Here is a 26,234-nt window from a genome sequence, read left to right as displayed (position 1 = left end):
TAACTAACTAAAAAGTAGAAGTAAAATGGATGAATAAAAAATAATTTGGTACACCAAATATTCCTAGACTTCGTATGTGAAGTCACTTATTTTTTATTTAAAAAGGGCGACTTAAACTGTGCGCGAATGAACTTTCCCCCACTCTTTTTATTCTCTCAAGACACACCCAATACTAAAATAACCCATTTCTACTCATTTCAACCCATACTATATTGAGATTGAAGATTCAAAAGTTTCATTGAAGCATTTTCTATTCATTCCAACTCATCCTCAAAGCTTCAAAATTGTGTAAGTTTTCTCTATTCATTCCAACTGATCCTCAAACTTGTTATTAGATTCGTTACAATCAAGGACAATGTGTAGGTTGATGTTAGAGTAGTTTAATGTTAGTGTTTGGATGTTAAAAAAATATTTTGGATGAGTTAGAGCAAGAAGTAGAAGCTCTGCAAAAATGGTAGTTCGCATGTGTTATCAGATGTGCATATCCGAAGCCCCTTTTAACCAGTTTCGGATATGCACATGTGAAATCGTTCCTGAGTTGATATATATATATATATATATATATATATATATATATATATATATATATTTTTTAATTTTCAAAGTTGTTTCCTTCTTTTCTCTCTTATTAACTCGTCACATTTTTTAGGAAAATGACTGACAACCATGGCCCAAACAACCAATTAAGACAAGGCAAACCAAGCTAGACAACCTCTGCTCGGCGTGTGAGAGCTGCACAACAAGGAATGACTCGGGGACGAGGTCAAATTCGGTAGGAGGAATCGCCTGGAGGGTCCACATCTGCACCGAGGAGTCGCCCGTCTCAGAAGTCATCCTCTTGTGCCCATGAGCAGGTTGAGGTACCTTAGGAGGAGGAGGTACAAGAGCATGTTGAGGTACCTTAGGAGTAGGTTCAACCAGAACATGTTGAGGTACCTCAGGAGGAGGTTCAGGATACACAGGCTTTCCAGTTCGGTGCAACAATGGAGTAGGCGAACCTCAGCTACCTAGGATGGCCTTCAGACACTTCCCTCTTGTACTGTATTTTGGTATTTCAGAACATCTAATGTAATTGTAATTTTCGATTCATTTTTCGTCTAAATCGTACCGAGTGTAGTTAGTCCGTTTCTCCATTTGTATCAATGTAATGATGATGTTTTAAATAGAAATGATAGACACAGACAAAAATTCACATGTACATGTCCGAAATATTTTATTTAGATGGTTTTGGATGTGCATACCTGAAACACCTATGATATTTTAAATCCAACGTTTAAATAATAAAACATTGGGAAAAAAAGTGATTTCAAATGTGCATATTTGAAACATCTTGAAAATGTGAAAAAATGTGCGTTCAGATATGTACATGCGAAGGTATTTTGGGGTTTTCAAATGTGTTTTTCACCATATAGGGGTGGCTTAAGAGATTTCCAAATATTTTTTTTATTAATTCATTAGCAATCTGCTACATTTTTAAAAAAATAAGGGAATTGATTAAGGCCTCTTAAACATTGCTTCCCCACCCTTGTGAAAAATAAAAAGTACCCACACAACTCAGAATTGCATATCTGGACGCACTTCATATGTTTGAGTCAGGCCTCCACCCTTGTGAAAAACAAAAAGTACCCACACAATTTTGAAATGCATGTCCAGACACACTCCATTCGTTTTTATGCCAGGCCTTAATTAAGGCTATGTCAAACAAATTATGGAAATGCATCTCTGGGTAATTCACAGAGATGCATCTTCGAACGCTATTTTAATCAAAAATGCGCCATACCCTATTTCAACCATGTTTTGTACCATGATTGTGAGATAAGGAATCTGCCGATTTGAATTATTGCTGATCCGTTCACTCTTGACCATTAGAACCTTCTTCCATGAAGAGGTAAATCAATTAATTATGCCTTTGAAATAAAATCATCAAAAGCTTATATTTCTCCCCTTCTAATATAGTTACTCATCCATTTCCTTTCTGATTCTATTCGAATTGCATTAAAATCTCCCATCAAGCATTATCTCGCCCACTCTTTGCCAAGATCAACGATGAAAGGTCCGCCCGCAACAATTGCTTTCTTTTTGCCTCACAAGAAGCATACACGTTCACTATAATAACCCACTGCTTTCCTTCTGCCAACTCTCCCTTAAATATGAGAACTTGCTCTTTGTTATATTTTCTTTGTAGCGAAAAAACTTTGTTATCCCAAATTGTTAACAATCCCCATGACCTTCCAACGAATGTCGCGAAAGCAAATTCAATGTCTGACGACTCTCACATCATTACACTTTGGTTCCTATCCACGACTTCCATTTTTTTCTTGAATGCAGATTATATATGGTTTCTGATTCAAAATTAACTTTTTAATTCTTTTTTGCTAATCCTCTTTATCCTTTTATATTGTAGCTGATTATTTTCATAATGAAAATATGTTTAAGAGCGTCAAATTTGGATCGCCGCTTTTAGAAGCGATCACCCTCTCTCCCGTCTTCGATTTTCTTCTTTCGGTGTCTACTCCTAATGATAATTCCTGTAAAATTCTCGTTTTCTCTCCATTGTGAATAATTCCATGTTCTTTCCCAAATTTCCATACCCTATTTGCTCAATACTCTGAACCATTGTGGGAAAACACTTCCAGCTTCCTTCACCAACTCGTTCAGATCTTCTTTATCATCAACCTTTAGAAAAACTTTGTCTCTCCCAAAGGGACCACCTGTATAGATGTAATCCTCTCATCAACCATAAGATCCAGCAACATATATGTATGATTGGCGTTACACAAGAAGCCGATAACCTTTTCAAGCCCATTTCATATCTCCTTTGTTCACTGTTATTACCATCCCAACGTCCTGCTTTACTTTTTTTTTGTCTTCTTTTAATTTTGGTCTCCAAATCATTATATGTGTATTACTTTGATCTTCAGTTTTGTTCATTGTTGCTTCTGCATATGATTTACCTTCTCTTCTAAAGTTCCAACCCACCCTTAAACAATAGCTCGACAAGTTGATGCCTCTGTGTTGTTGATGTTTTGTTATGGAATTCTCTTCATTATTCTTATTGAGACTAGAAATATTCAGTTTCCTACAGGGCCGCGTGAATCTGAAAATGTTAGCCCAGACCTTGTAGGATTCGAACCATATGTCTTTCAATTGATCCTCAAGCCATTTTGAATCTTTTATGTCAGAGTATCTAATGAGGACAAACACCTTTCCCTCCTTGTTCCTTTTCCTTGCTATGTAAACATCCTTGCTATGAGCTCTCATCCTTCTTAGACAAATGTAGGTCCATCCATCTCTCCCTATTATATATAGTTCTGAACTGGGCTGCCACTCGGCCCAAAACACAGTCTAAGGCCTAATTCAGTGCTACTGGGTGAAAGGCCCAACAAGACACCTCGGATGAACCCGTACTTAACCCTCTGTCGGGAAGGGCTTGGCCCAACTCGCCCGATAAACGAGCTACATGAGGTGATCCGAGCAGTTACTGCCATGCGAGGGCACTTCCTCATACCCCATGAGTAGCTATCCTCCTCGAATGTGATTGAAAATTCAACACCTTCACTTAGGATTGTCTCTCTAAATATTACGGAGTCATCGTGCCCCGAAAATATCCCGTCTTCCGATTCCTAGGTATTTTTGAGCAATTGAACCAGGTTAGAGACCACGTGCTGACCTCCACTACACACGTAGACCCTGACAGTCTCCATTTTAGGCCTGCACATCCAGCTCAATATGGAGACCTTGGCCAGCGTTGGGGGCTAGCATTTCAACAAAATATAAAATGGAAGAAAAATTATTTTATGAAAATGCTTGAATCAAAAAACTAAATAATGCATTTGACCGAGACAAAAATCTATTGTCAACAAATTATTTAACACGGTGATAAATTTTTTTGACGGTTCTCATCATGCCCTTAACTTAAGTTACTCTTAAAGCATATTAAATAAAAAAAATAATTTTTATAAAAATTAATATTTTCAATTTTTAATATATTTTTAATTCACTAAATACACGTATTTTTAAAATAACTTGTCATTTTAATTACTTAAAGCGCCCATTCTCTTTCATTAATTATTTTTTATATGCAAAATTGTAAAAATATAAATTTAATTTCAATCTATTCCCTCTTATCTCTCGTCTACAGCACCGCCGACAACGACGCTCGCTGCCGGAATCCAAACTTCTGCCGTCTCTTCTTCTTCTTCACCAGTATGCTCTCTTCTTCCCATTTACCTTTTCGAATTTTCTCAACTTGACTTTCAAAAACCCTAGATTTATGAATGAATCCCAATATGTTTCTTTTTCCCCCAAAGTTCATGCATTTTTAGGTTTTACAATGATAAATACTTTTTAACGTTTTGTTTGGATGTGAAATTGAGCGAATCACTTAACAATTCAGCGATTTTTGAAGTTTTTTTTTTCTTCCACTAACTTAATTGGGAAGTGTATTGTAGCTATGGTGGGTAAGAGGCCAAACATTTTGGTGACTGGTACACCAGGAACAGGAAAGACAACCACGGCAACTGCTCTGGCTGAAGCCACTCAGCTCCGCCACATCAATATTGGAGAACTGGTTAAAGAGAAGAACTTGCATGATGGTTGGGATGACGAGCTTGATTCTTACATTCTTAATGAAGATTTGGTAAGCTACCAATTTATATACTTGAGTTGAGATCATTCTTTTGTGTGTATGTTTGGAGAGTTGATTATGGATGTGTAAAATTGATTCTGACATGTTTGGTTTTTGTTGTTCTGTAGAATTGATTATGCTTTCCAAAATTGGTTCTACTTGAAGTTAGTATTTGTAGCTTTTGGGTCTAAATGTCTGAAACTTGTTGTTCAATTCACTTTTGCAGAAATTTATTCAAATATAAGTCCCTTTACCTTCAACTTACTTTTACCCATAATCAATTTTACAGAATCAATTCACTTAAAATCAATTTTCTTCATCGTATAATATCCATTTTATTTTACAGAACTTCAAGTTGATCCTTTGAATTGCTGTTTTAATATCTATTGCTTGACCTTGCATTTGAGGTCCAGTGGTTTGTCCCTACTTGATAGTCCTTAGATTCACATTCCTTGTTGGTCAATGGTAACGGTCTGTCTTCTTTTACAGCGTCATGCTGCCCCCTTGCTCTTGAAGATGTGATAATCTGTCCAGATTTTATGAAATTGCATGTGATTCTTCCTCGAACTATGTATCAACATTTTGTTGTAATTTTGTTCTTGTTTGTGGTTCCATGATGCCTTGCCTTTGAGTCTCGTCCTTGGTCTGCAGTGATTTCTTCGGAATATGATTTGTCTCATGCTGTCCTTGAGAAATATCCTGATTATTGTGATTTGCATTGTATTCTGTCTGAGTTATGTGTATATTCTGATTATCCCGAACTGTCTTCGTTTGATAGTCCTCCTCCTTAGGATTGACTAAGTGTTGACTGAGAATTGGATGTATTGATTGCATTATTACCTGTTCCTTAGAACTGTCAGGACATTGGGCCAAGCTAGCTTTATTTCCAACAAAGTCCTTGTTTGTCTTCTTGAATTATGTCCATGTTTTCCTCTGATGCGTGCTGTAGTTTCCTAGATAGTAACATTTGATTTTCTCCAATTTCCTGATTATTTTGTATTTGATGTGGAGCTAAGACTGGAGAACCCAATTCCTGTTTTTCCCGTTTCAAGTTATTTGCCTTAGCCTTGAACCAATGATGATCTATGTTCTGCGGCTCTGTAGTTGAGTTATAATCTTTCTGCAATACCTGGATATTGTGATTACTAGTTTGTGTGTTCCTTTGAACTTTAAGCTCCTTAGAACTGTGTGAGTATGGCTCCAAAATGTTGTACCTGCTTTTTTTTCTTCTGTTCCTGCTGTGATGCTCCTCCAATTCTAAATTCTTGCTGACCTGTGCATTCCCTGAAGCTATATTTAAACCTGTATGATTTCTCATGTCTGGTCTCCCAGAGTGTACCGGTTGATGTCTATCCATAGTGCCTATAAAACCTGAATCTACCTGCTCCTGCTCTATAATAGATTCTGCTCTATAAGAGGGTAATCTTTCATAGTGGAATTTGAACAATCTGCTATTGTTTTGCGATACGCTAATTAGTACAAAATGTTGTCTAATAACAACTAAAGTGGCGCCATAGCACTCTCGCACAGCTCAATTTTAGCAATCCTCTATTTTCTGCTATTCACGATTGACAGCATTAATGAGATATCTTTCATGGTTTTTGTAGGTATGTGATGAACTCGAGGATGTTATGGAAGAGGGAGGGAACATCGTGGACTATCATGGCTGTGATTTTTTTCCCGAGCGATGGTTTAATTATGTGGTTGTACTTCAAACTGATAACACCATTTTGTATGACCGTTTGACCAAAAGGTATGGGAGTACGTGTTTCCGTTGTTGAATGTTGATTTTGTGATTCTGTTGTATGTTTCAGCTTTTTAGAGCATTAACTTTAATTTCTTCATCTCCGTGACAGAGGGTACAAAGAATCGAAGCTTTCCAACAATGTCGAATCTGAAATCTTTCAAGTTTTACTTGAGGAGGCTAAAGAAAGTTACGCAGAGGATAAAGTTATTGCATTGAAAAGCAACACTATTGAAGACATTGATAGTAATATTGCAACTCTGACAGATTGGGTCAGAAACTGGTCTGTATAGGATATAATGAAAAGTATTAAGTCAGGGTTTCACATGTTTGAATCTGCAATATTTTTGACATTAATGCTATGGGTTTTGAATTAGACATCTCAAAAGTGCATTCAAATTTTACCTGGTTTTTCATTTACGAAGTGAATTGTGGTGGGTAGGAAGGTTTAAACATACTGATATCGAATATGGCATGAAAGATATCTTTTCCTAACCTCTAAGAGACTCTTAGAATTGATAAAAATGCCCTCTAGATTCTAGAATCCGGAGCTTCAAAAACACACTATGGATTCTAGAATCCGAACAACTACAAGACAAGAAACTTTCCTCTTTCACTCACTTTTTTTCTCCCTTATGTTAATAATTTTTGGATTCTACAATCTAAATCGCTCAGATTAAATTTAGATTCTCTATAATTCAAAGGAAAAAAAACCCTTTATTAACATTAGCTGTGAGTAAATGCGGCATTAGTGACATTTAGTAACTATGAAGGATCATTGTTAAATTTATCACTAAAGGAAATAGAAGCCCTCAGTAAGAATGGTTTTCCATGTATATGTTTGACCATGATCCAGTGCAATTAAAAATTGGTGTAGTCACTGCAGTAAAAGGTTCACCAACTATTTGAACTGCCATCCTTCCATTCTTCACCATAATATAGTTTTGGTGATAGTTGTGTTGTCCCAAAAGATATTTAAAAAACACTTTTAGAGAGAGATCTTAAGTTGGAGTATAAACTCATTATGTGTCTAAAATGTGTCTTGGATTTCAGTTAGAACTTATAAGGGAGAAATAATAACCAAATTTGCTAATTTAGCTTAATAGAGAAGAGCAAAAGAAGTAAAATTTACTCATCAGAATACCGAATGCACCAAGTGCATGTGGTGTTAGTATTGGTAAGTTGCTGTTTGCGGTGATGGCAAGTGCGAGTTGTTTTTTGTGACAAATATGTTGGCAGACTAATAATCCTGAGCAAGTAGAGTCTCTGGATAAAATTTGTGACTGGGAGGTGTTGATTAGATTCCAAGTCATATATGATGATGAATGATTGACATTAAGCATGTTTTTTGGTTTTCTTAGTTTATATGGCTGAAGTTTTTTTTATATAACTTGGTGTATGGTGGCTGAACCGAATGTTGACTTAGGCTTACTTCAGCATTACCCCTCATTGCTACGAAAAATGAATTTTTTCCAACAATAATTTTCACGAGTCTTTGTTTCTTCAACAGCATCAGAATTTTTTTTGTTTGAATGCCTCTTTCTTTGGTTACCATTTTGGGCATCAAACTAGCTCGAGACAACAATCTCTAGTATGACCATATTAGACACAATGAGTACCCTTAAGGGTGGACTTGGAGGGACCCCTTGAAGTAATTTTTCCTCATTTGATCTTGCAACATTCTGATTTGTTTTGTTCCTATTCACCATGGCTGAAGCTTCAGACTTTTCAAGTTCTGCGCTTATTGTTGTTTGTCAAACATACTCACGGCATATCATTGATATATTTGGAGTCATAGACATCAACAACCATTGTTTAACTTTCTGATTGCCTTGTCGTATCTATCATCTTTTTCTGTCGGCGGTATCCAAAATCTTACTAATATATAATACTTTTTGACTGAATGTATCACCATATTAATCGGTCATATCAATACCCTAAGTACTTATTAATATTAAACACGACTTGTTTTTCTTATATACTTTGCAAGATTTTGGATATGATAGACACAGTTTCAATGTGTTAGAGGTGAACCAGACAAGCTATGAGAAATGCATAGATACAGGATTCATCAACAACATATCAAGAGGTGCTGGACGAGACGTTTTCGAGCTGACGGAGGCCAAAACCTATTACTTCTTAAGTGGAGGAGGTTGCTGTTGATGTTTCTGATCATCTTCCACCAGCTCCTGCGCCTGCTCCCAAAGAAAATGGGGCTTCTTCAAATTCTTCTACATTTTAGATTGTACACTTCGTATCATTTGATTCATAGTTATAATAATCAAGTATGAATAGATCAAAACATGAATAGATCAACATTAAAAGAAGTGAGACATTGCAAAAAATGAATAGATCAACATTAAATAATCAAGTATGAGTCATTATCAATTGCATCAGAATCAGAAAGAGCTAAAACTTTTTGGTGGCAGCTATTTATCTTTTAAAACTTTTTCAAAAACTTTTTCTGATTACCTAGAAAAACAGTTTTACAAATATGTAACCAATTCAATATTTTTCTAGGTAATGCCTATGGAAACCAATTCAAAATAAAATTAAAACCTAAAGAATGGCGCCAAAGAAAAACGAATAGCAGAACATAATAGTATTCACATTTTTAAAACTAGCTGCTAAGAATACAATTATACAATACAACACATGTGAAAGCATGTGTCAACAAGTGTTTGCAAGCTTTTTGTTCAGCAAAACTTAATATCCACATTCATTCAAACAAAAAACATGGAATTGCAGACATCCTCTTGTAACTTTGGAAGCTCTGGGACAGGAGAAGCGTTTGCTCCACCGCGAATGGATGATGTTTCAGATCTATCCTCAAACTTCATGAACTGTCCAACTTGTGCAGCAGCCAAGTGCGCATAGCAGATTGGAGCAACTGCATACAACATTTTACTAATTAGAACCTATTTTTCAAAAATAAAATACAAGATGAACAAATGAACAAAACTCCGATTGAACTTACCTATAGATATCGCAGTGGTGGTCCTCTGACAACTATATTCATAAAACAAATAATATCATAAGATAAATTTCATTGCTTATCATAGTGTCAGAAACATAAAACAGATATATGTCGTTCACTTACACATAGGACAGAGAGTGGACAAGCTCCTGTAGATCATCGGTAGAAAAGCCAATCTCATCCCACAGAACATGATAATGCGTTGGCCTACTCGTCCCCTGAGAACAGATTTTGAAAGCAATCATAAAGGATTACAAATTATAAATACATGACACAATACAATAGTTAACGAACGCTAAAATTTAAGTCTTCTATTCTAGGATTACAAATCATAAAAAATAATGTAAGTCACAGGCCGAGAAACACAACGGTATTGGTGACAATCATGCAACTTCAAACTCAACATAAATGATCACTCAAAAAGAGTTGGAGATACTCACAATGCTTCCTGCATGAGCACACATATAGAAATCATAATTCCTAGGATGACAAATGGTGTTGTCCACAACAGTCCCTGAAAAACCAAAAAGAGGTTGTCAACTATACATGAAACCGATGCTTTACATAAAATAACGGAACCATGACAAATTTCAGAACAAGCAGCTTACCCGCCGGCACATTGTCGGAAGATCTAGGTTGGAAGAACTTTGTATGATGGTTCTTTTGGGCAACAATAACAGTAAACTTGGGTTTCCAACTTTCATCATGAAATTTACAGGCCTAAAATTTAAAAGATACGAATTATTCAAATGAAAAACAACTCATATTTAAGCAGATATTTGATGAATTCAAGAACCTCAATGATTTGGCCGAGTTCAATGTTCAAGACTTGGTTGAACTGAGACTCACTCACACCATCCCTACATTAAACAACAAAAAGAATTCCAGTTCAGTAGATCACAACAGAAGGGTTGCAAAACAACATCAAAAGCAATAAAACACACAAGTACAAATAAACCAACTATAACAAATTATCTTGGCATGAAAACAAAAAAAGTACCATAATTGTAACTAAAATTGAAGAAAATTAATGGTAGAAACTTGGGAAAGCAAGTTAACCTGAAAATGATAATATTTTTTGGTATTTTCCTAGAACTTAAATAGAATTCCATTACAAGTTCCCTGCACATCATAAAACCAAATCTCAATAAACACGGCCAATATCTAAACACGATAGTTGAATGATCTTACAGTGGTGAAAATCTGGAGAAAACTTAGAATAAAAAATAAATAAACCTTATAATTCCTTCATCCTTGGTTGTACCCTTTGGACCAGGCACAGGCTTGAACAAATTGTCAATCATTTCAACCTTAGAACCCTGACTTCGTACACATGCCTTATATTTAGATATCAGTGGCCATTGTCTTGAGCCTACGACCTACATATTTAGGTATTGAAGCACGAAAAATAAATCAAAAATAGATAACTGTAAAATTTAGACCAAGAATATTATTAAGAGTGGACAGAATAACAAAACTTTTACTACCGCAGCGATGGATGGAATGTCTTGACCAGGTGAACCATGAGAAACATCCATGCCCAAAATTAGAGTCGGAACATTAAATATAATATGGTCGGATGGAGAACGTTCAATCCCTAACAGAGAATTCATTCCACCAAGCTACAAAGGAATAAAAACATTCAACGGTTGGACAAAAGGACATGGCTAATGAATGACAAGTTTCAAAAGAAATCAGTGCAAAAATAAATATACCTTAGCATTGATCTTCATTAAAACATTGGTCAGGTATTGGTCGTTTAGCTTAGCAGGCGCTATGCACTGAGTAACAATTCCATGCTCAACAAGATTCTTCTTCTTCCATGGACCTTCACACGTCAGAATAATTTTTCGTTAAGAACATTTGACAATTGCTTTAAATTAATAAGTAAACGAAACGTGGAAATATATCAAAGATCAAACCATAAAGTTCTGAGTTCTTTTTCTCAGGAAGCACACAGAGGAGAAATTGAGGCCGCTCCTTAGGATGTTCGGACCTAACTTGCTTAAGCATTTCCTCAACACGTAAGACGGGTGATGAACTGCTGAACTGATCTTGCTCTTCAAACATACCGAAAGGACTTTCAACTTGCTGCCAATAATAAACAACAAAGAATGAGTTACTCTTTTTAAGAATGTCTATAAGTAAGTTGGAATATAACTTACAATTCCTTTCATTCTTCCGCATTTTTTCAGACCATCCACAAGCCTTTGCAAATCGCAAGAAGCAGAGAAGTTCACCACAGCCCACTTACTTATTTTGACAGGTTCCACAATTATCTGAGAATATTATTGAATCATTAGGGAGAAATGTTTAGGAAAATATCAAAATAATAAAAAATAAAGCCGAGAGTTTACTTGAATACCTTGTCATTCAGATTCCATTTCCCGTTTCTGGGATTGAAATTTTCACCATTTCCGAACTTCAGCTGAAAAATGAATATAGAACAAATTTTATACGACTGTATAGATTAAAAGGATAGATTGCACAACAAGGAACAAAGGCTAATACCCTTGGTGCATCCAAAACTCTCCCATCCACTTGTGTGAACCGAGTAGTTATAGAAATGCCACAGTTCCTTAGCATGGGATCGGAACTGTAGTTACTGGTTCTCTGCGCCTGTAAATCAGCAAATAACACACAGTTAAGTGAAATGTACATTACAGCCAATCGCCCAATATATAGTAATGATACTTACATCGGACAAATCCCTCATCCGTTGTTGAGGATTCTGCCTCGACATCTGAACAAGAGAAGACCGTTGGTGAGTGGATAGGGCTTTTGTGTACCGTTGAAGGGAAACCAGATCAGAAAGCTGAGTAAAAGACATACGGTAGAGAGTCAACAAATAGTGAGGAAAAATCTTAAATCATGAGTTTCAAAAATATTGATTCTATACGGTAAAGAGTTTCATTATTGTAATTTATATATTTATAAAATGACTGATCAAAATATGTTAAGTCGGAATTATCTCGTGATTAGTTGGTTAGCTACAGAAAAATTAGCAGAGCCAAGTAGTTTAGCTAATAGGCTGATACTAAAAAAATATATATAGCACCAAATCTACCTCAATTGGGACATAAGTGGGTCTTTTGGGCTTCCCAACATTAATACACGGAAAGTTAGCAGAACACTTCAGAGCAATATTTCGTCGCTTTACGAAATAATCATAAACAGTGATCTCTTCTGAGTCATCTTCTCCACCCCCTTTCTTCTTCAGAGTAAATCTACAAAACACACACTTCCTTTAATGACATTAACTAAACAGCCAGCATGTACCCAGGAACTTCAAGTAACCTACGGTGACATTAAGAAAGTTAATAAATGGATACCATTGCATCAAAAGGAATCAATATATAGTGAGATAGAAAATTTACGTTTCTTTCTTGCAAGGCAAGTTACTCAGCCCAATAATCTTGTACTCTTGGTTTGAAGGGCTGGTTTTGATCCTTAAATTTTTCAGAGTCCTTTTGGCCTACACAACAAAATATACGATTGAGCATTACAAACGGTTGAAGAACGATTAAACAAACCAAGAAGTCTTTAGGTCACTTGGTTACCTTAGCCCAATCAAGATGGTAAGGATCTGTCACATTTTGATTTGAGAGCAAGAAGTCCAAAACAGGCCCGGGCTGGACAATCGTAGTTGTGGACACATCTAAACAAATAGAATGAAATAAGGAATCACAACAAAATAGTTTAATGCAGATGAAAAGATAGACACTTGAGGCATAAAAAACAAACCTATATTTAGAGAAAGTCCGCTTTGTGTTGTTCTAAAGCTGGAATGCAGCCCTCGGACCCCAAGTACCCCACCGTTCACAGGTTTGAAATTCCTAACATCATTGTGGAAGAAATTTTGGCGCACAAGAAGACAACCTCTGCAATAGAATATTAGAAAACATTATTACTGGTGTAATTAAATAATAAATAAATAAAATATATTAAGTTATGAAAATCACTCACTGTTTAGCGGCATGTTGCCTCAGTATAATATCAAGCACCCTAATGGCTTCTTGATAATTGTCGGTTTCATTCCCTCTTAAGGCATTGGCAATAGCCCGCAGAGGAATTTTGGAGGCATAGTTGATTTCAACTTTATATTTCTTGGAACGGAAGGATCTTCTGACCCTCTTCCTATCAACATCATTAGAACTTCCACACGCATCCGGGCTCAAGTTACGAGTATTCCTATACAAAAAAAAGTTAAATATCATAAACATAAATAACCAAGAAAAACACAAAAAATTGAAAACCAACATTCAGACATTTCAACCTGCTAGACGTTACGTCTTCAAGAACAACAGTAAACTCAAGCTTGTTCTGAGCTAGAGATCCCATAGTGAACAATGTTTTTTCACCATCGTACGCAAGGTCTTTACCATTCAGCTCAGACTTATAAGTTTCTTGAACTCGGTCCAGTATCTTTCTACCAGAACCCTTCGCCTCAACAGGACGTCCATCTTCATAAAAAAGAGCAACCTGCACAACAAATACAGCGTAATACTAAACACATAACAGAAGAGTAAATGTGAAAATCATAGCAACAAACAAACAAATCAATCATGAAATTCAAAACATACACTGTACTGGTAGAAATATCCATCAGTGTTGGCAACTTCCACTTTAAAGTGATTGGTCAGCAAAGTCAATGCACGACCCTTCGATCCCAGTTCACGCCTCGCTATAGGAACCCTAGGAGGATCCTTGTTCTTAACCAGCTCTGGTTCTATTTTGAGGGGTTTAACATGAGATGGAACAATGGAAGGTGGTGGGGGCAAACATTCCTCATTGTCATGTGAAGCCATGTCCTGAATAGATTCACAGAACTATTACTATTTGCTCTTATGTATATTAATCTATCATGCAACTCATCTAAAACCCTAACATCAAAGAATTTACGTATGCAAAATACACATACATGCAAGTCAAGTAAAATACCTAAAAATAAGTTAACAAAAACAAAGAACTAAAGAGAAAAACTATACACACGTGAAAATATTATTATTGATGAGTATTTCCTCATAAATCAGAGCTAGTGAGACCAAGAGAGTATAGTGTAAGATCAATTAAACAGAATAATTTGAATAAATAAAAAAAATTAAACACAATCATAAATTCCGATGCATGTGTCCGATACTGACACATGACAGACACAGTTTTTTTCAAGAGGTATTAGTGTTACATAGTTAAATAATACTCGGTTGGACGGAACAAAATCAAATCGAGTAAACGTTCATCAGCAAAAATAGAGTGATCAAACAAAATTACAACACATGCAAAATTCATGAAGAAAAAAAAAAGAGCTAAAACAAAGAAAAACTGCATTGACGTAACCACGTTACAGAAAATTCTAACAAAATCAACAAATAGAAAACTGAAAACAGCAAAGCATCACCATACAGACAAAATATACTAAAAATGGAAGAGAAAATGGATTACCTTGGAAATGAGATGAAAATATATAAGTGTTTAGCCTTAAGGCTTTGTTTGAATATGGAATTAGATGAAGCAGAGGGAAATGAAATGAAATGATGTTATGTTGTTTCTTATAGCTACTTTCCAAACTACATTAAAACATGTACTTATGGTTTAACTTTTCAAGTACTAAATATTTATTGGTTTAACTTTTCAAGAACTAAATACTTATGGTTAATTTAACTTTTCAAGTACTAAATATTTATTGGTTTAACTTTTAAAGTACGGAATACTTATTGGAATTTTCTATTATTAGAAGTTTGAATGAATTCTATCAGTCTAAAAGCAAATAACTGATTGTGGCAAAATTTTCTCCAATTATCACTCTCCTCCACTGCATGCAGCAGGCCTATCTATCACTTATTTAAATGTCCAAAATTTTCTATCAACTTTGACTAAGTAAATAATACAAAAAAATCTAAAATAAGAACACCAAATAGTATTCCGCAACAAGCTCTAGTGTCTAGACAGTAGCACGCGAATCACATGTTTTGCCAAATGAGGATCGTAACTATTATTTTATTTTGATAATTTTGATATTGTTATGAAATTAACCAAAACAATATAGAGATGAAGGAAAGATGAATGAGAGAAAGAGAAGAAAAAAGTAATATTGTATTATCATCTTCTTTCAAGTGTGCTTTACATTGTAAAGTGGTCTCTATTTATAGGATATTAGGAAGGTGAAAAATCATAACCTTACTATACCACTTAATAGGGAATAAAAAAACTAGTGAAGGATAAAGAGTACAATATCCTTTGATTGTGAACTGCCTCGTTAAAAACCTTACCAAAAAAACCCAGTGGGACAAAACCATGGTGAAGGGAAAAAGAGTGCAGAAAATATTTATTTCTCCCCCTCATATATACATTTACATGTGAGACGATATTATTTGTAGTAGTTGCTTAAAATGTCTTCTTCAAAGTACTTCATGTAGTGCTAATAGTTATGCGAGAATTTATGAAGTTGTTGTCATGATTGTTTCATAGATCTCCATGAAATGGTTGTACCATCACATGTAAACAAATAACCACTTTCTGATCTACCATTGTGAGAATCTGACAAGTAACCAGCATCTCTTAAGATAACGAAGTATATGTTTGACTCCGTTCAAATGTCTTCATGTATGCGAATAATTGTATCTTGGTAATAGATTGACCACAAACGATATATCGAGACGTGTATAATTAGCAAGATACATTAGTGCTCCAATTGCACTAAGATATGGTACTTCAGGACCAAACAATTTTTGTAATCATTTTCTTGAGACCTAAAAAGATCTTTCTCCACATCTAATGATCTAACATTTTCATCTAAAGATCATTGTCCATATAGAATCATTTCAACACTTTTCTATATAGCCTTCTTGATGTACAAATATTCTTTTGTCCACATGCTCAATTTGCAAACCTAGACATATTTTATCTTTTCTAAGTCATTCATCTCAAACTCTTTATTTAAGCAATTTATAGCTTTTGGAAGCTCTTCAGGAGTTCCAATAATACTTATGTCATCCACATAGACAACTATTATTGCAAATACTTTTCCATATCATTTTATGAAAATACAAGGACAAATTGAGTTATTTGTATATCCATCATTTAGTAAATATTCACTGTGGTGATTATACCACATGCATCCAGATTATTTCAACCCATAGAGAAACTTGTTCAATTTGATAGAGTAGTTTTCTCGAGATCCAAAATTACGTGCCTCTAGTATATTGAACTCTTCAGGGAGTTTCATGTAAATGTCACTATTAAGTGAACCATATAAATAAGATGTCATTACATCCATCATGTTCAAATTAAGCCCTTCATGTGTTACAAGGCTAATTAATTATCAAAAATCAATTGAATCCACTACAGGTGAATATGTTTTATCAAAATCAATCTTAGGTCTTTGTGAAAATCATTAAGCTATAAATCAAACTTTATATCATTCTTATTTTTCTTTTTCACAAAAACTCATTTATATCCAATTAGTTTCACACCATGAGGTGTTCGAACTACAAGTCCAAAAGTGAGTCACTTGTAAAGTGAGTTTAATTCTTATTCAATTGAATATATTTATTTTGGCCAATTCTCACTTAGTCTCTAATCTTTAATAGACTTTGAATCATGATCCTCGTTATCATTGATCACTTTTAGCGTTATATTGTATACAAAGACATTGTCAATATTGACTTTATTTGGTTATCTCAATTTCGGTTCCATTCCATTTCATCCATGACATAATTTATCGAGATCTCTTTATTTCATATTTCAAGTACTTGATTTGTTCTTCTGGAACTGAAAATTAAATCAAGTCAAAGTGCTCTTAGCATTTTCATATCCTCAGTTGGGTCATCTTTAGTTTCTTTTCTTAGTAGAGAACTTTTAACATTGGAACCCACTTTCATACCACGCTTCAGGCGCGACAACAACTCATTTGCAATATTATATTATCCAATAGGAGAATTCACTTTGAGTGGAGTATTATCAGCTGATAACTTATTTCATAGACTTTGCAAATGAATAATATTTTGAACTTTTGGTTCATATTGATTTGTACGAGGATCAAGACAACAATTTATTTTAAATTGTTCATTTGAACTTCTTGTTCATAATTTCATCTGTTCATTTGAACTTCTTGTTCATGATTTCAGCTGTTCATTTCCCTCCCCCTAATATTGGGAAAATTAATTTATCAAGTGATAATCAGCCTACTGGGCTGCAATCAAGTATTTGATTATTTTCTCAAATTATATCCTCAAAATTGAGAGTCATATTAATTATATTTTTCCAATATTCTTTCATGACTCATCTTAATGTATTATATTGGAGCAATTGAAATATACACAACACATCCAAATGTTCACTAAGATGAGAAATATTAGAATAAATTAGGGAGGACTAAGATATAGTATCTTGTTGGCTTAATGTGAATAAATATCTTAATATTATACTTTGGGTGTTTCAAATATTTAATTTAAAATTGATGATCTCATAAGTATCAACCATATAATTAACTTTAGACGTCTAAAGAATGGATTTTCGGGTCCATTTTCTTTTTATGAACATATATTATATGATATTCAATATCAATTTTAATAATATATGTGATACTTATACATAAAATTCTAAAAAATCCAGAAAACAAGATCTTAGTCTAATTAGTTGAGAAAATAATTTCACGAACTTCGGGGTGTGAGTAGAGACATATGCATGATATTTTAGTCGATGCAACAATTAATGTCATAAAAACGCCATTTCTCAAATTTTTATTTTCCTTTAGAAACTCACAAAAATTGACTAGATTGAAGAAACTTTTGGTTCTTCAATACAAATTATTCGCATCATATTATATCCGAGATGACCCAACTGGTTTTACCAACGACACATTTAAGTGTAATTTGTAAACTACTGGTTTACAAGGACATGTGCTTCAATTGTACTAATATAAGTGTAGTACAAGCCCGAGGGAAAAGCAACAGCTTTTCTATTATACATTTTATGTCCAAATTCATTTGTGTAATACAAAGATATTCAATACCTCCAATATAATTCATGTGAATTATCTATGACGGAAATATTTGGCAAGACATAAAGAGAACACACAAAAATAAAATATAAAGGATTAAAGTTCATTCGAATCTCAACTCTATCAAAATATGAGCTTACTTTCGTGTGCCTTTAAGATGGACTAACAAATGTCATCCATACACTATACTTGTAAAAAGAAAATAATAGTATAATTAAAATTTATATGAGAAATCTAAGCACTATTATAACAATAAAATATGTAGCAACTTTAGACTATTGATATATTCTTTAATAGATTACAATGTTTTAATTCTCTTGTTAAAATATCAATATTTAGAAATAATGTGAATAAAAAAAATTGTATCCGCAAACAATGATCATCCTAATAATATCTCATGATTTAACATTTTAATCATACACATGCATATGAACATATTATCATATAATTATTAAAATCATACAAAATCATATCACTAAAATTATATATATATATATATATATATATATATATATATATATATATATATATATATATATATATAGATGAAATATATAGATTTATAATTCTAATTATGAAATAATTTATACTCTAACAAATTTAATAAGTTTTTAACATAGCCAAATGCTAGAAAATTACAATAATCCAAAAATATAGTTATCATTCTGGGATGTGCTAGAGTCACTCATGTCATTCTTCTGGAATGACAAACATTTTATGAGTATATTACAAGTTTTTTTTTTTTTTTACATTGAAACACAAAAATTTCTTTGTGAAATTCTTCTGGAATACTTCACTATTATTGATCCAATCCATCTATAACATATGCAATTCTTCTAGGATATGTTATTAGTATAGATGCAATCCTTCTGGGTTTCATTAATATCATGATGAAATTCTTCTAATATTCTAGATACAACATTTTAAGGTGTGAGAAATCCTTATTTTAAAACTTTAACTCTTCGGGAATTATATATCACAAATGATCCTCGTAGTGATAAAAAGAAAAAAAATTATTTGCATAATCCTTCTAGGAAGCTCAAAGAAAACCCTTCAAAGTCATGTCACAAATATTCACATCGATTAAGAAAAATAATTTTTTAAACAATCCTCCTGAGATATCTTAACATTAGTTTAAGAGAGTTTTTTTTTTTTGTGTATAGTTCTTCAGGAACTCAATCACAATCACAATTTTTTTTTATAGTTCTTCAGGAACTCAATCACATTTTGTAGTTCTTCAGGAACTCAATAACAATTCGTTTACTAATAAAAATAATAATATTTATAATTCTTCTGGGATGCACGCTATTCATGCAATTCTTCAGGAATGCATGAAAATTACAATCGTTGTTTTCATAAAAATTGAATAATCATTCTTTAAGCAATCCTTCAGGGATGCTTCAAGAACTTATCGATGATAGACAACTTTAAAATATATAATTGTGTTAATTAAACAAAATTTCCAATGAAATCTTATACAAAAAAATAAATAATAGAATAGCATGCTAAAGTTTAATCTATAAGATGAAGAAAAATCTTAAAAACTTACTCGAAAGAGAAGAAACATGATTATGCAAATTGATCATAAAATCGCTCACACGGTAGAGTTTCGTGCTGATAACGTGTTATGAAATTAACCAAAACAGTATAGAGATGAAGGAGAGATGAATGAGAGAAAGAGAAGAAAAAAGTAATATTGTATTATCATCTTCTTTCAAGTGTGCTTTACATTGTAAAGTGGTCTCTATTTATAGGATATTAGGAAGGTGAAAAATCATAACCTTACTATACCACTTAATAGAAAATATGAAGATGAAAGATAAGAATATATATGGACATCCACAATAATATTTATTCATAACAGATATTAAATTTTTTATGAGAAAACAAAACTATATAGATTAAAATATTCATAATAAAACTATTATTCTTTTAATTTATTATTTGCATTAATTATATTGATTTATTATTAGAGTCTTATTGCATGATATAATAGTTTACTCCTTTATTATGAATTGTTTTATTAGATGACTTTGTAATACTTTAAAAACTATCAACGCTCTAGGACTCTACATACAAAGATGAAAATCGCTTTTTCTTTGAAGTTAGTTGTAATTTTATTTGGTAATTTCTTTGCCCACCTCCCAACCTTCTAGGTCACCTCTGGTGAAAAACCACATATATTCCTGACTTCGGAAATGCATTTTCGAAATGCAAAAAAAGGTGTTTTCGGATATGCATCTCCGAAAGCGCCTTTTTTTTTTCAAAATTTGTCTTATTTCGGAAATGCATTTCCGAAAACAGCATCGGAAGTTCGTTTCCGAAATACTGCGCGTTTTGCAGATTAAGCAAAACAGCCCCCCTCCCCCATTCATTTTACCCTAATCTTCTTCCAAACTCAGCCTCTCTTCAAAATTTCTGCAAAAAGCAAGTGTGAAGTATTAGAGATTGCCAACATCTTCTTCCAATCTCAACCTAAATCATCTCAAACTCTATTAGTGGTAAGTTTATCAATTTTTTTCAATTTTTAGATCCATTATTATATCTCTATTAGGGTTGTTTAGGTTGTTTAGATCCATTACTCAAACTCTAAACTGCTATTTAGGTTGTTTAGAATGAATAAAATTAGTTATGATTTAGGATTTTGGGGTCTGCCATGGAAGTTGCAGAGAACTTCTTCACAGGGTGTTTCAGAAGTTCATTTCCGAAAACACCTCCATTCCCATTTTCGAAAATGAACTTCCGAAGTCTATCAGAATTTCAATTTTTTTTAGTTTTTTCTGTTGTCTCGCATATTAATCGATTTCAATTGTTTTCAGGAACATGTCAGGCAACCAAGCATGCATCAGACAGGGTAGAGAGACCCAGACTACGTCGGCTAGACGCGAGCGGGCGGCGCAGCTGGCGTCGACGCAGGGACGGGGGCAGGGTCGGGGACGTGTGCGAGTTCCCGTGCAGATGGACGAGGGTACCTCTACATCTGGATCGAGGAGTCGTCTGGCTCGGGTATCTTCTTCCCGCCAGCGAGAGGAGGAGGAGGAGGAGGCAGTGCCATACCACGAGGCGGAGGAGGTACCAGATGTTGACCCTCCACTCGGGGAGGAGGATGAGCAGGAGGAGGGCTACCCGGGAGGGCCCATTGACACTTTCGTGCTGCTTACCTACCACGAGCACGTCGCTCGGCGTATCTGGGAGGGAGAGGTATTTTTTATAATTTGCCCGACTATATTATTTAACCGTTTATAATTTAGCCGTTTATTCAATATTTTCTTAACGGTCTATTTAACATACTTTTTATTTGTTTTTTTTGTAACAGGAGAGAGAGCCTTTGAAAATGGTGAACCACTCGCGAAAGGTTTTCAGTCTGTTTAAACCAACTGCTGAGTGGTTTAACGAAGCGGTGAGAGCTTCAGGGCTTAGTGGGCTCTGCATGACGGGGTATACCACCATCAGCCACTGCATGCAGGGGGCCTTTGTGGAGCGGTGGCACAGGGAGACGTCTTCTTTCCACTTACCGGTTGGGGAGATGACGATCACCTTGCATGATGTGCAGTGTCTTCTCCACCTGCCGATCAGGGGGCGCTGTTGACCCACTCCCAGATCCAGAGGGTCGAAGCCAGTCAGTGGATGGCGTTCTATTTGGGTATGGAGCCCGAAGTTGCTGCTGACTATGAGTGCATCACGACATCTAGGCCTCATATCCGGTTCACCATACTGAGCGCCTATTTTGAGCACCACCTGGTGTCGGCGGCCGAATCCGAGGATGCGGGTGACGACCTATTTACACAGTATCACCGTGGCTGCGCTCTCTGGTGCTGGTACATGTTTGTGGTAGGCGGTGTGATCTTTGTGGACAACTACTCTGGCATACCTATACCAGAAGCTGAATGAGGCCTCCAACTGGAGGACGAGGCAGTTGACCGGATCCTGCACACGACTTACTGTACGTTTCATTTTAATTGTTTCGTATTTATTTATGTTTCGTATTTATTTTTAATACATTATCGTGTTTGTGTTTCAGAGCTGGATCATCTCTTACTTCTCCCGCATCCACGGCTTCCACATTGATCTTGAGTACGATGATGCCATGCCCAGTGCCGCCAGATACGTTCTCCAGAGGGGGAACAATGCAGTGGGACCATACCGTGGGTACCTGGACCGCACGATGCATGATGACGTCACTTGGAGGCCATTCAGCGACTACACTCATATTGTCCCCTTTGACGGCATATCTTTATATTCTGGCTGGTTGGCATGCGGGACCAGCACCATGGTCTGGTATCTCTTTGAGCGGTGCATGCGGCAGTGACCCGAGTGCAGCTCACTGGCATATTTGAGGATTGGGAGCGTCATGTGGTACCGGAGGAGTATTGTCGCATTCGGGTCACCCAGGACTGGCAGAGTGTGGAGGGGTATGTCACATGGTTCTACCAGGTGTCACATCCTCTGCTGAGACCCGACGCTCCCGACGCTCCTAGGCCAGCACACAAGGAGATCCTGGAGAACCAGCAGGCCGAGGATGACCACGCCATTGATCTCCTGCCGATCTGCCAGCGGATAGAGATGCTTGGGCGGGACGCGTTGGATCGAGGTGTCGTTCATCAGGGCGGTCCAGAGGCAGTCACCGTGATGGAGATGATCGTCACTGATGCGGGCCGTGCGGCGGCATACAGGCGGCAGAGGAGGTCCCAGGGATAGAGGGTTAGGCATACCCAGTAGGAGTCCGGGTTTATTTTTTTTGTTTTCGGATTGTATCATTCGCACACTATTACTATTTGGGTCGGCTTGTATATATTATTTGGATTTGATTTATCATATTAGTATTTTTTGTTTATATGTCGCTTATTTGGATCGGCTTATTTTATTTGGCGTTTTCCTTTAATTAAAAATACGAGACTGTTTCGAAAAACATAAAAAAAAAAACACAGTTTCTGCATAATTCGGAAGTGCATTTCCGAAACCCTCCAAAATCTGAAAAAAGGTGTTTTCGGAAGTGCATCTCCGAAAACACCCCCCATGAGGTGTTTTCGGAGATGCACTTCCGAAGTCTGAGAAAATTTAAAAAAAAAAAACTTCGGAAATGCATTTCCGAAGCAGGGGTAAAGTGGGGTTTTCGCTGGGGGTGACCCCCTAGGGAGGTGGGTAAAGAAATTTTCTTTTATTTTTCTTTTTGAATATATTGTGACAATTATATAATTTTATACAAGGTGAGATTTCTTAAAAATATTATTCGCTTTCTTTTTTAAAATTAAAATTGGGCAATTATATATAAATTACAACAATATTATCAGAGCTGTCTCAAGTTTTTGGAGTCCCTGTGTAGGCTAGCCACAATTTAGCAAGAATAAAATAAATAGAGGCCCTATATAATCAAGATTTAACCTGACAAATATTTTATGAGGCCCCATTTAACCATAAATAACTTTAAAAATTTTGAGGCCCTGTGCGGTAGGCCGTCTTGCACGCCCTCAAAGACGGCCCTGTTGGTGTTGAAAATATAGTTTCATCTAGTGGTGTGGACAATGAGATATGTAACTTTTAGAAATGTGGTATGAAGTTGACGTAGAGAAAATATTACCTCCAACATATAAGAGAGGACCTTGAATGCTAAAATATTAAGGAGGAAGGAACCAGATGAAGACCCAAATAAGGGGAGCACACAAAGAAGTTATTGTTGCACAACATGTGATGTACATGGCCATAATGCAAGAAGTTGTAAGAGTCAATTGGTTGACCCTGAAGCTCAAAAAAGGAAGATATGTAACATGTCCATATTGTGATAAGTATATCTAACAAGTAATCCTTTTAATGTTTTGGTTTCCAAAAATTGGCAGAGAATGTCAAAGAAAGTTGCAACATGACAACCATCTACAAATACAAGTCAAGCAACTCAAGAACAAACTCAAGCAACTCAAGATTAAATCCAAGCAACTCAAGAACAAAGTCAAGCAACTCATGAACAAACTCAAGCAAGTCATCCAACTGAGGTTGCTGCCAATAAACATCCTGAAGCAAATGCATCTCAAACAGGCATTGATATTGAGTTTGAAATGCTAGCTGCAAATCTTGCAATAACATTTGAGGCTACTCAAACTCTACCAAATCTTGTCGCATCATCTCAGAGTGTCCCTGCTACATCTTCTCAAAGTGTCCCTGGTGCATTAACTCAGAGTGCTTCGGTTCCATCTGGTATAATACTTTATGAACCTGACTATATTTTATCTGCTCATGTTCCAACAACATATGAAGTACCTGTTGCACCTAGTTCTTCTACTCCTACATGTCTTAAACTAGTTGAATACCAAACCTAGAGTTTCAAGGAAATTATTATATTGATTTGTGTTATATGAGCACCTCTAATTATTCTAATTATTGTAGAAGAAGAAGAAGAAGAGTATCAAACCTAAAATTTCAAGAAAATTGGAACTGAGGAGAAGTCTTAAGACAAGGAAGTCATGAAGAAGGTTTTGTTGTCATGAACAAGACATTGTGATTCTCGCATTTGTGCATTTTAGCCTTATGGCATTATGTTATGTTATGTTTATGTAATTATAAGACAAGTTATGTTTTGTTTGTGTAATTCTTAAACAAGTTATGCTTTTGAGACAAGTTATGTTATTTTTATGTAATTCAAAGATAAGTTATGCTTTTGAGTTTATGAAATTATGACACAACTAGGTATGCCTTTTATCATTATGTTCTGTTTTTGCATTTATGTACTAAAGAATTAGGCAAACTACAAATATCACCCACTAACATAAGTAAGAAACAAGAATTAAATATAAATATTTCTTTAAGAATAATGGATGACATAAAAAAAATATGAAATAGGGACGAAATGTGAAACGTCAAAACAATTCAGGGACAAAATTCTTAACTAATTAACCAATACATAGATGAAATTCAACAAATAACCATCTCATAAGGACTAAAACATAGAAAAAATTAAGACGCCATGAACATGGTACTCACTACCATTTCTGATAAGCAAAGAACAAGACCATGACAAAATCAACAATATTGTAAACAAATTGGCCTTCGTCCTTTTGTTTTCCAACTTCAATTTCATCTTTTGTTTTTTCCTAACTTCAACGTCTTTGATTATGCAACCTAATTCGTGCACAACTTCTGAGCAATTGCAACCAATTAAATTTTTTGGTTCAGCTGATATGTTGTGCTCAAGTTCATCATCTCACAAGAATAGCTTGCAACTTGACATTACACCCGAATTTGCATATTTCCATAATCTTTGTTTAGGGTTTTCACTTGAATTTGAGATGAACATTCGTATTGCCCTATTGCCACCACAAACTGAATTTGAGATTGAGAGCAATTACCTACAGATGACGTTACCATGTTACAGAGAAGAAAAACGCAGCAACATGTTATAGAGAAGAGCAGAAAAAGTGCAGAAAAATATTTGAAGAAGAAGAAGAAGATAAAGCAAATGGTATATTTTTGGATTTAGTCCTTCTTTAAATGACCTCCAAAGCATTGATTTTACGTATTGAAAAGAAAAATAAAATGTCATTCCACGTCAGCGTTGTTTATCAAATCAGTGTTTTCTTAGCAGACTATTAACGTTAGAGACGAAATACAACACAAACATGAGATATAATGACTCAGACCTAAAAAAAACTTTATGAACTAAACCTAAAAACTCGTTAGCTTACCAGAAACACAATACTATTTAATAAGTCTTTATTTAATTATAATTTAGTATCATAATGATAATTGTAATAACCCAAAAAAAACTTGAAGAAAACCAAAATCTAGTTTTTTCTTTTTTTTGAAATAAATAAAAAATTATATTTTTATTTACTTGTCGTTTAAAACTGGTTTGTGAAAAAACCCTGAAATAAAATAATAAATAATTAATAAGCTT

General features: G+C 35.0%; 2 protein-coding genes across 3 annotated transcripts; one reads left to right on the top strand and one right to left on the bottom strand.

Moving 5' to 3' along the window:
• Window positions 1-4,062: 4,062 nt before the first annotated feature.
• On the top strand, window positions 4,063-6,751 carry LOC131615952 (adenylate kinase isoenzyme 6 homolog). 2 transcript variants are annotated; one of them, XM_058887149.1, is made up of 4 exons: window positions 4,063-4,206; window positions 4,452-4,639; window positions 6,235-6,380; window positions 6,484-6,751. In XM_058887149.1, the coding sequence occupies exons 1-4, from the start codon at window positions 4,080-4,082 to the stop codon at window positions 6,662-6,664; spliced, it is 642 nt and encodes a 213-aa protein (XP_058743132.1). In that variant the 5' UTR covers window positions 4,063-4,079; the 3' UTR covers window positions 6,665-6,751. The 2 variants fall into 2 exon arrangements, with proteins under 2 accessions (XP_058743132.1, XP_058743133.1); XM_058887150.1 differs by having other exon boundaries at window positions 4,091-4,206; window positions 4,442-4,639.
• A 2,233-nt stretch (window positions 6,752-8,984) lies between these two features.
• Window positions 8,985-14,931, bottom strand: LOC131617869 (protein argonaute 4-like). The gene is made up of 23 exons (XM_058889139.1): window positions 14,791-14,931; window positions 13,932-14,159; window positions 13,625-13,830; window positions 13,315-13,539; window positions 13,093-13,229; window positions 12,909-13,006; window positions 12,726-12,823; window positions 12,416-12,575; window positions 12,047-12,163; window positions 11,860-11,967; window positions 11,714-11,776; window positions 11,514-11,627; window positions 11,271-11,439; window positions 11,064-11,176; window positions 10,836-10,970; window positions 10,585-10,727; window positions 10,408-10,470; window positions 10,145-10,208; window positions 9,957-10,068; window positions 9,789-9,862; window positions 9,472-9,566; window positions 9,349-9,380; window positions 8,985-9,261 (listed from the first exon to the last, which is right to left on the bottom strand). Exons 2-23 carry the CDS (start codon window positions 14,154-14,156, stop codon window positions 9,095-9,097), a joined length of 2,718 nt encoding a protein of 905 aa, XP_058745122.1. The 5' UTR covers window positions 14,157-14,159; window positions 14,791-14,931; the 3' UTR covers window positions 8,985-9,094.
• Window positions 14,932-26,234: the final 11,303 nt, after the last annotated feature.

The sequence above is a fragment of the Vicia villosa genome, linkage group LG7 (genome assembly GCF_029867415.1).
Source record: "Vicia villosa cultivar HV-30 ecotype Madison, WI linkage group LG7, Vvil1.0, whole genome shotgun sequence".
Taxonomy (NCBI): Eukaryota; Viridiplantae; Streptophyta; class Magnoliopsida; order Fabales; family Fabaceae; genus Vicia; species Vicia villosa.
Note: the sequence above shows the minus strand (reverse complement) of the source record. Positions and strands in the feature narration are given on the sequence as shown.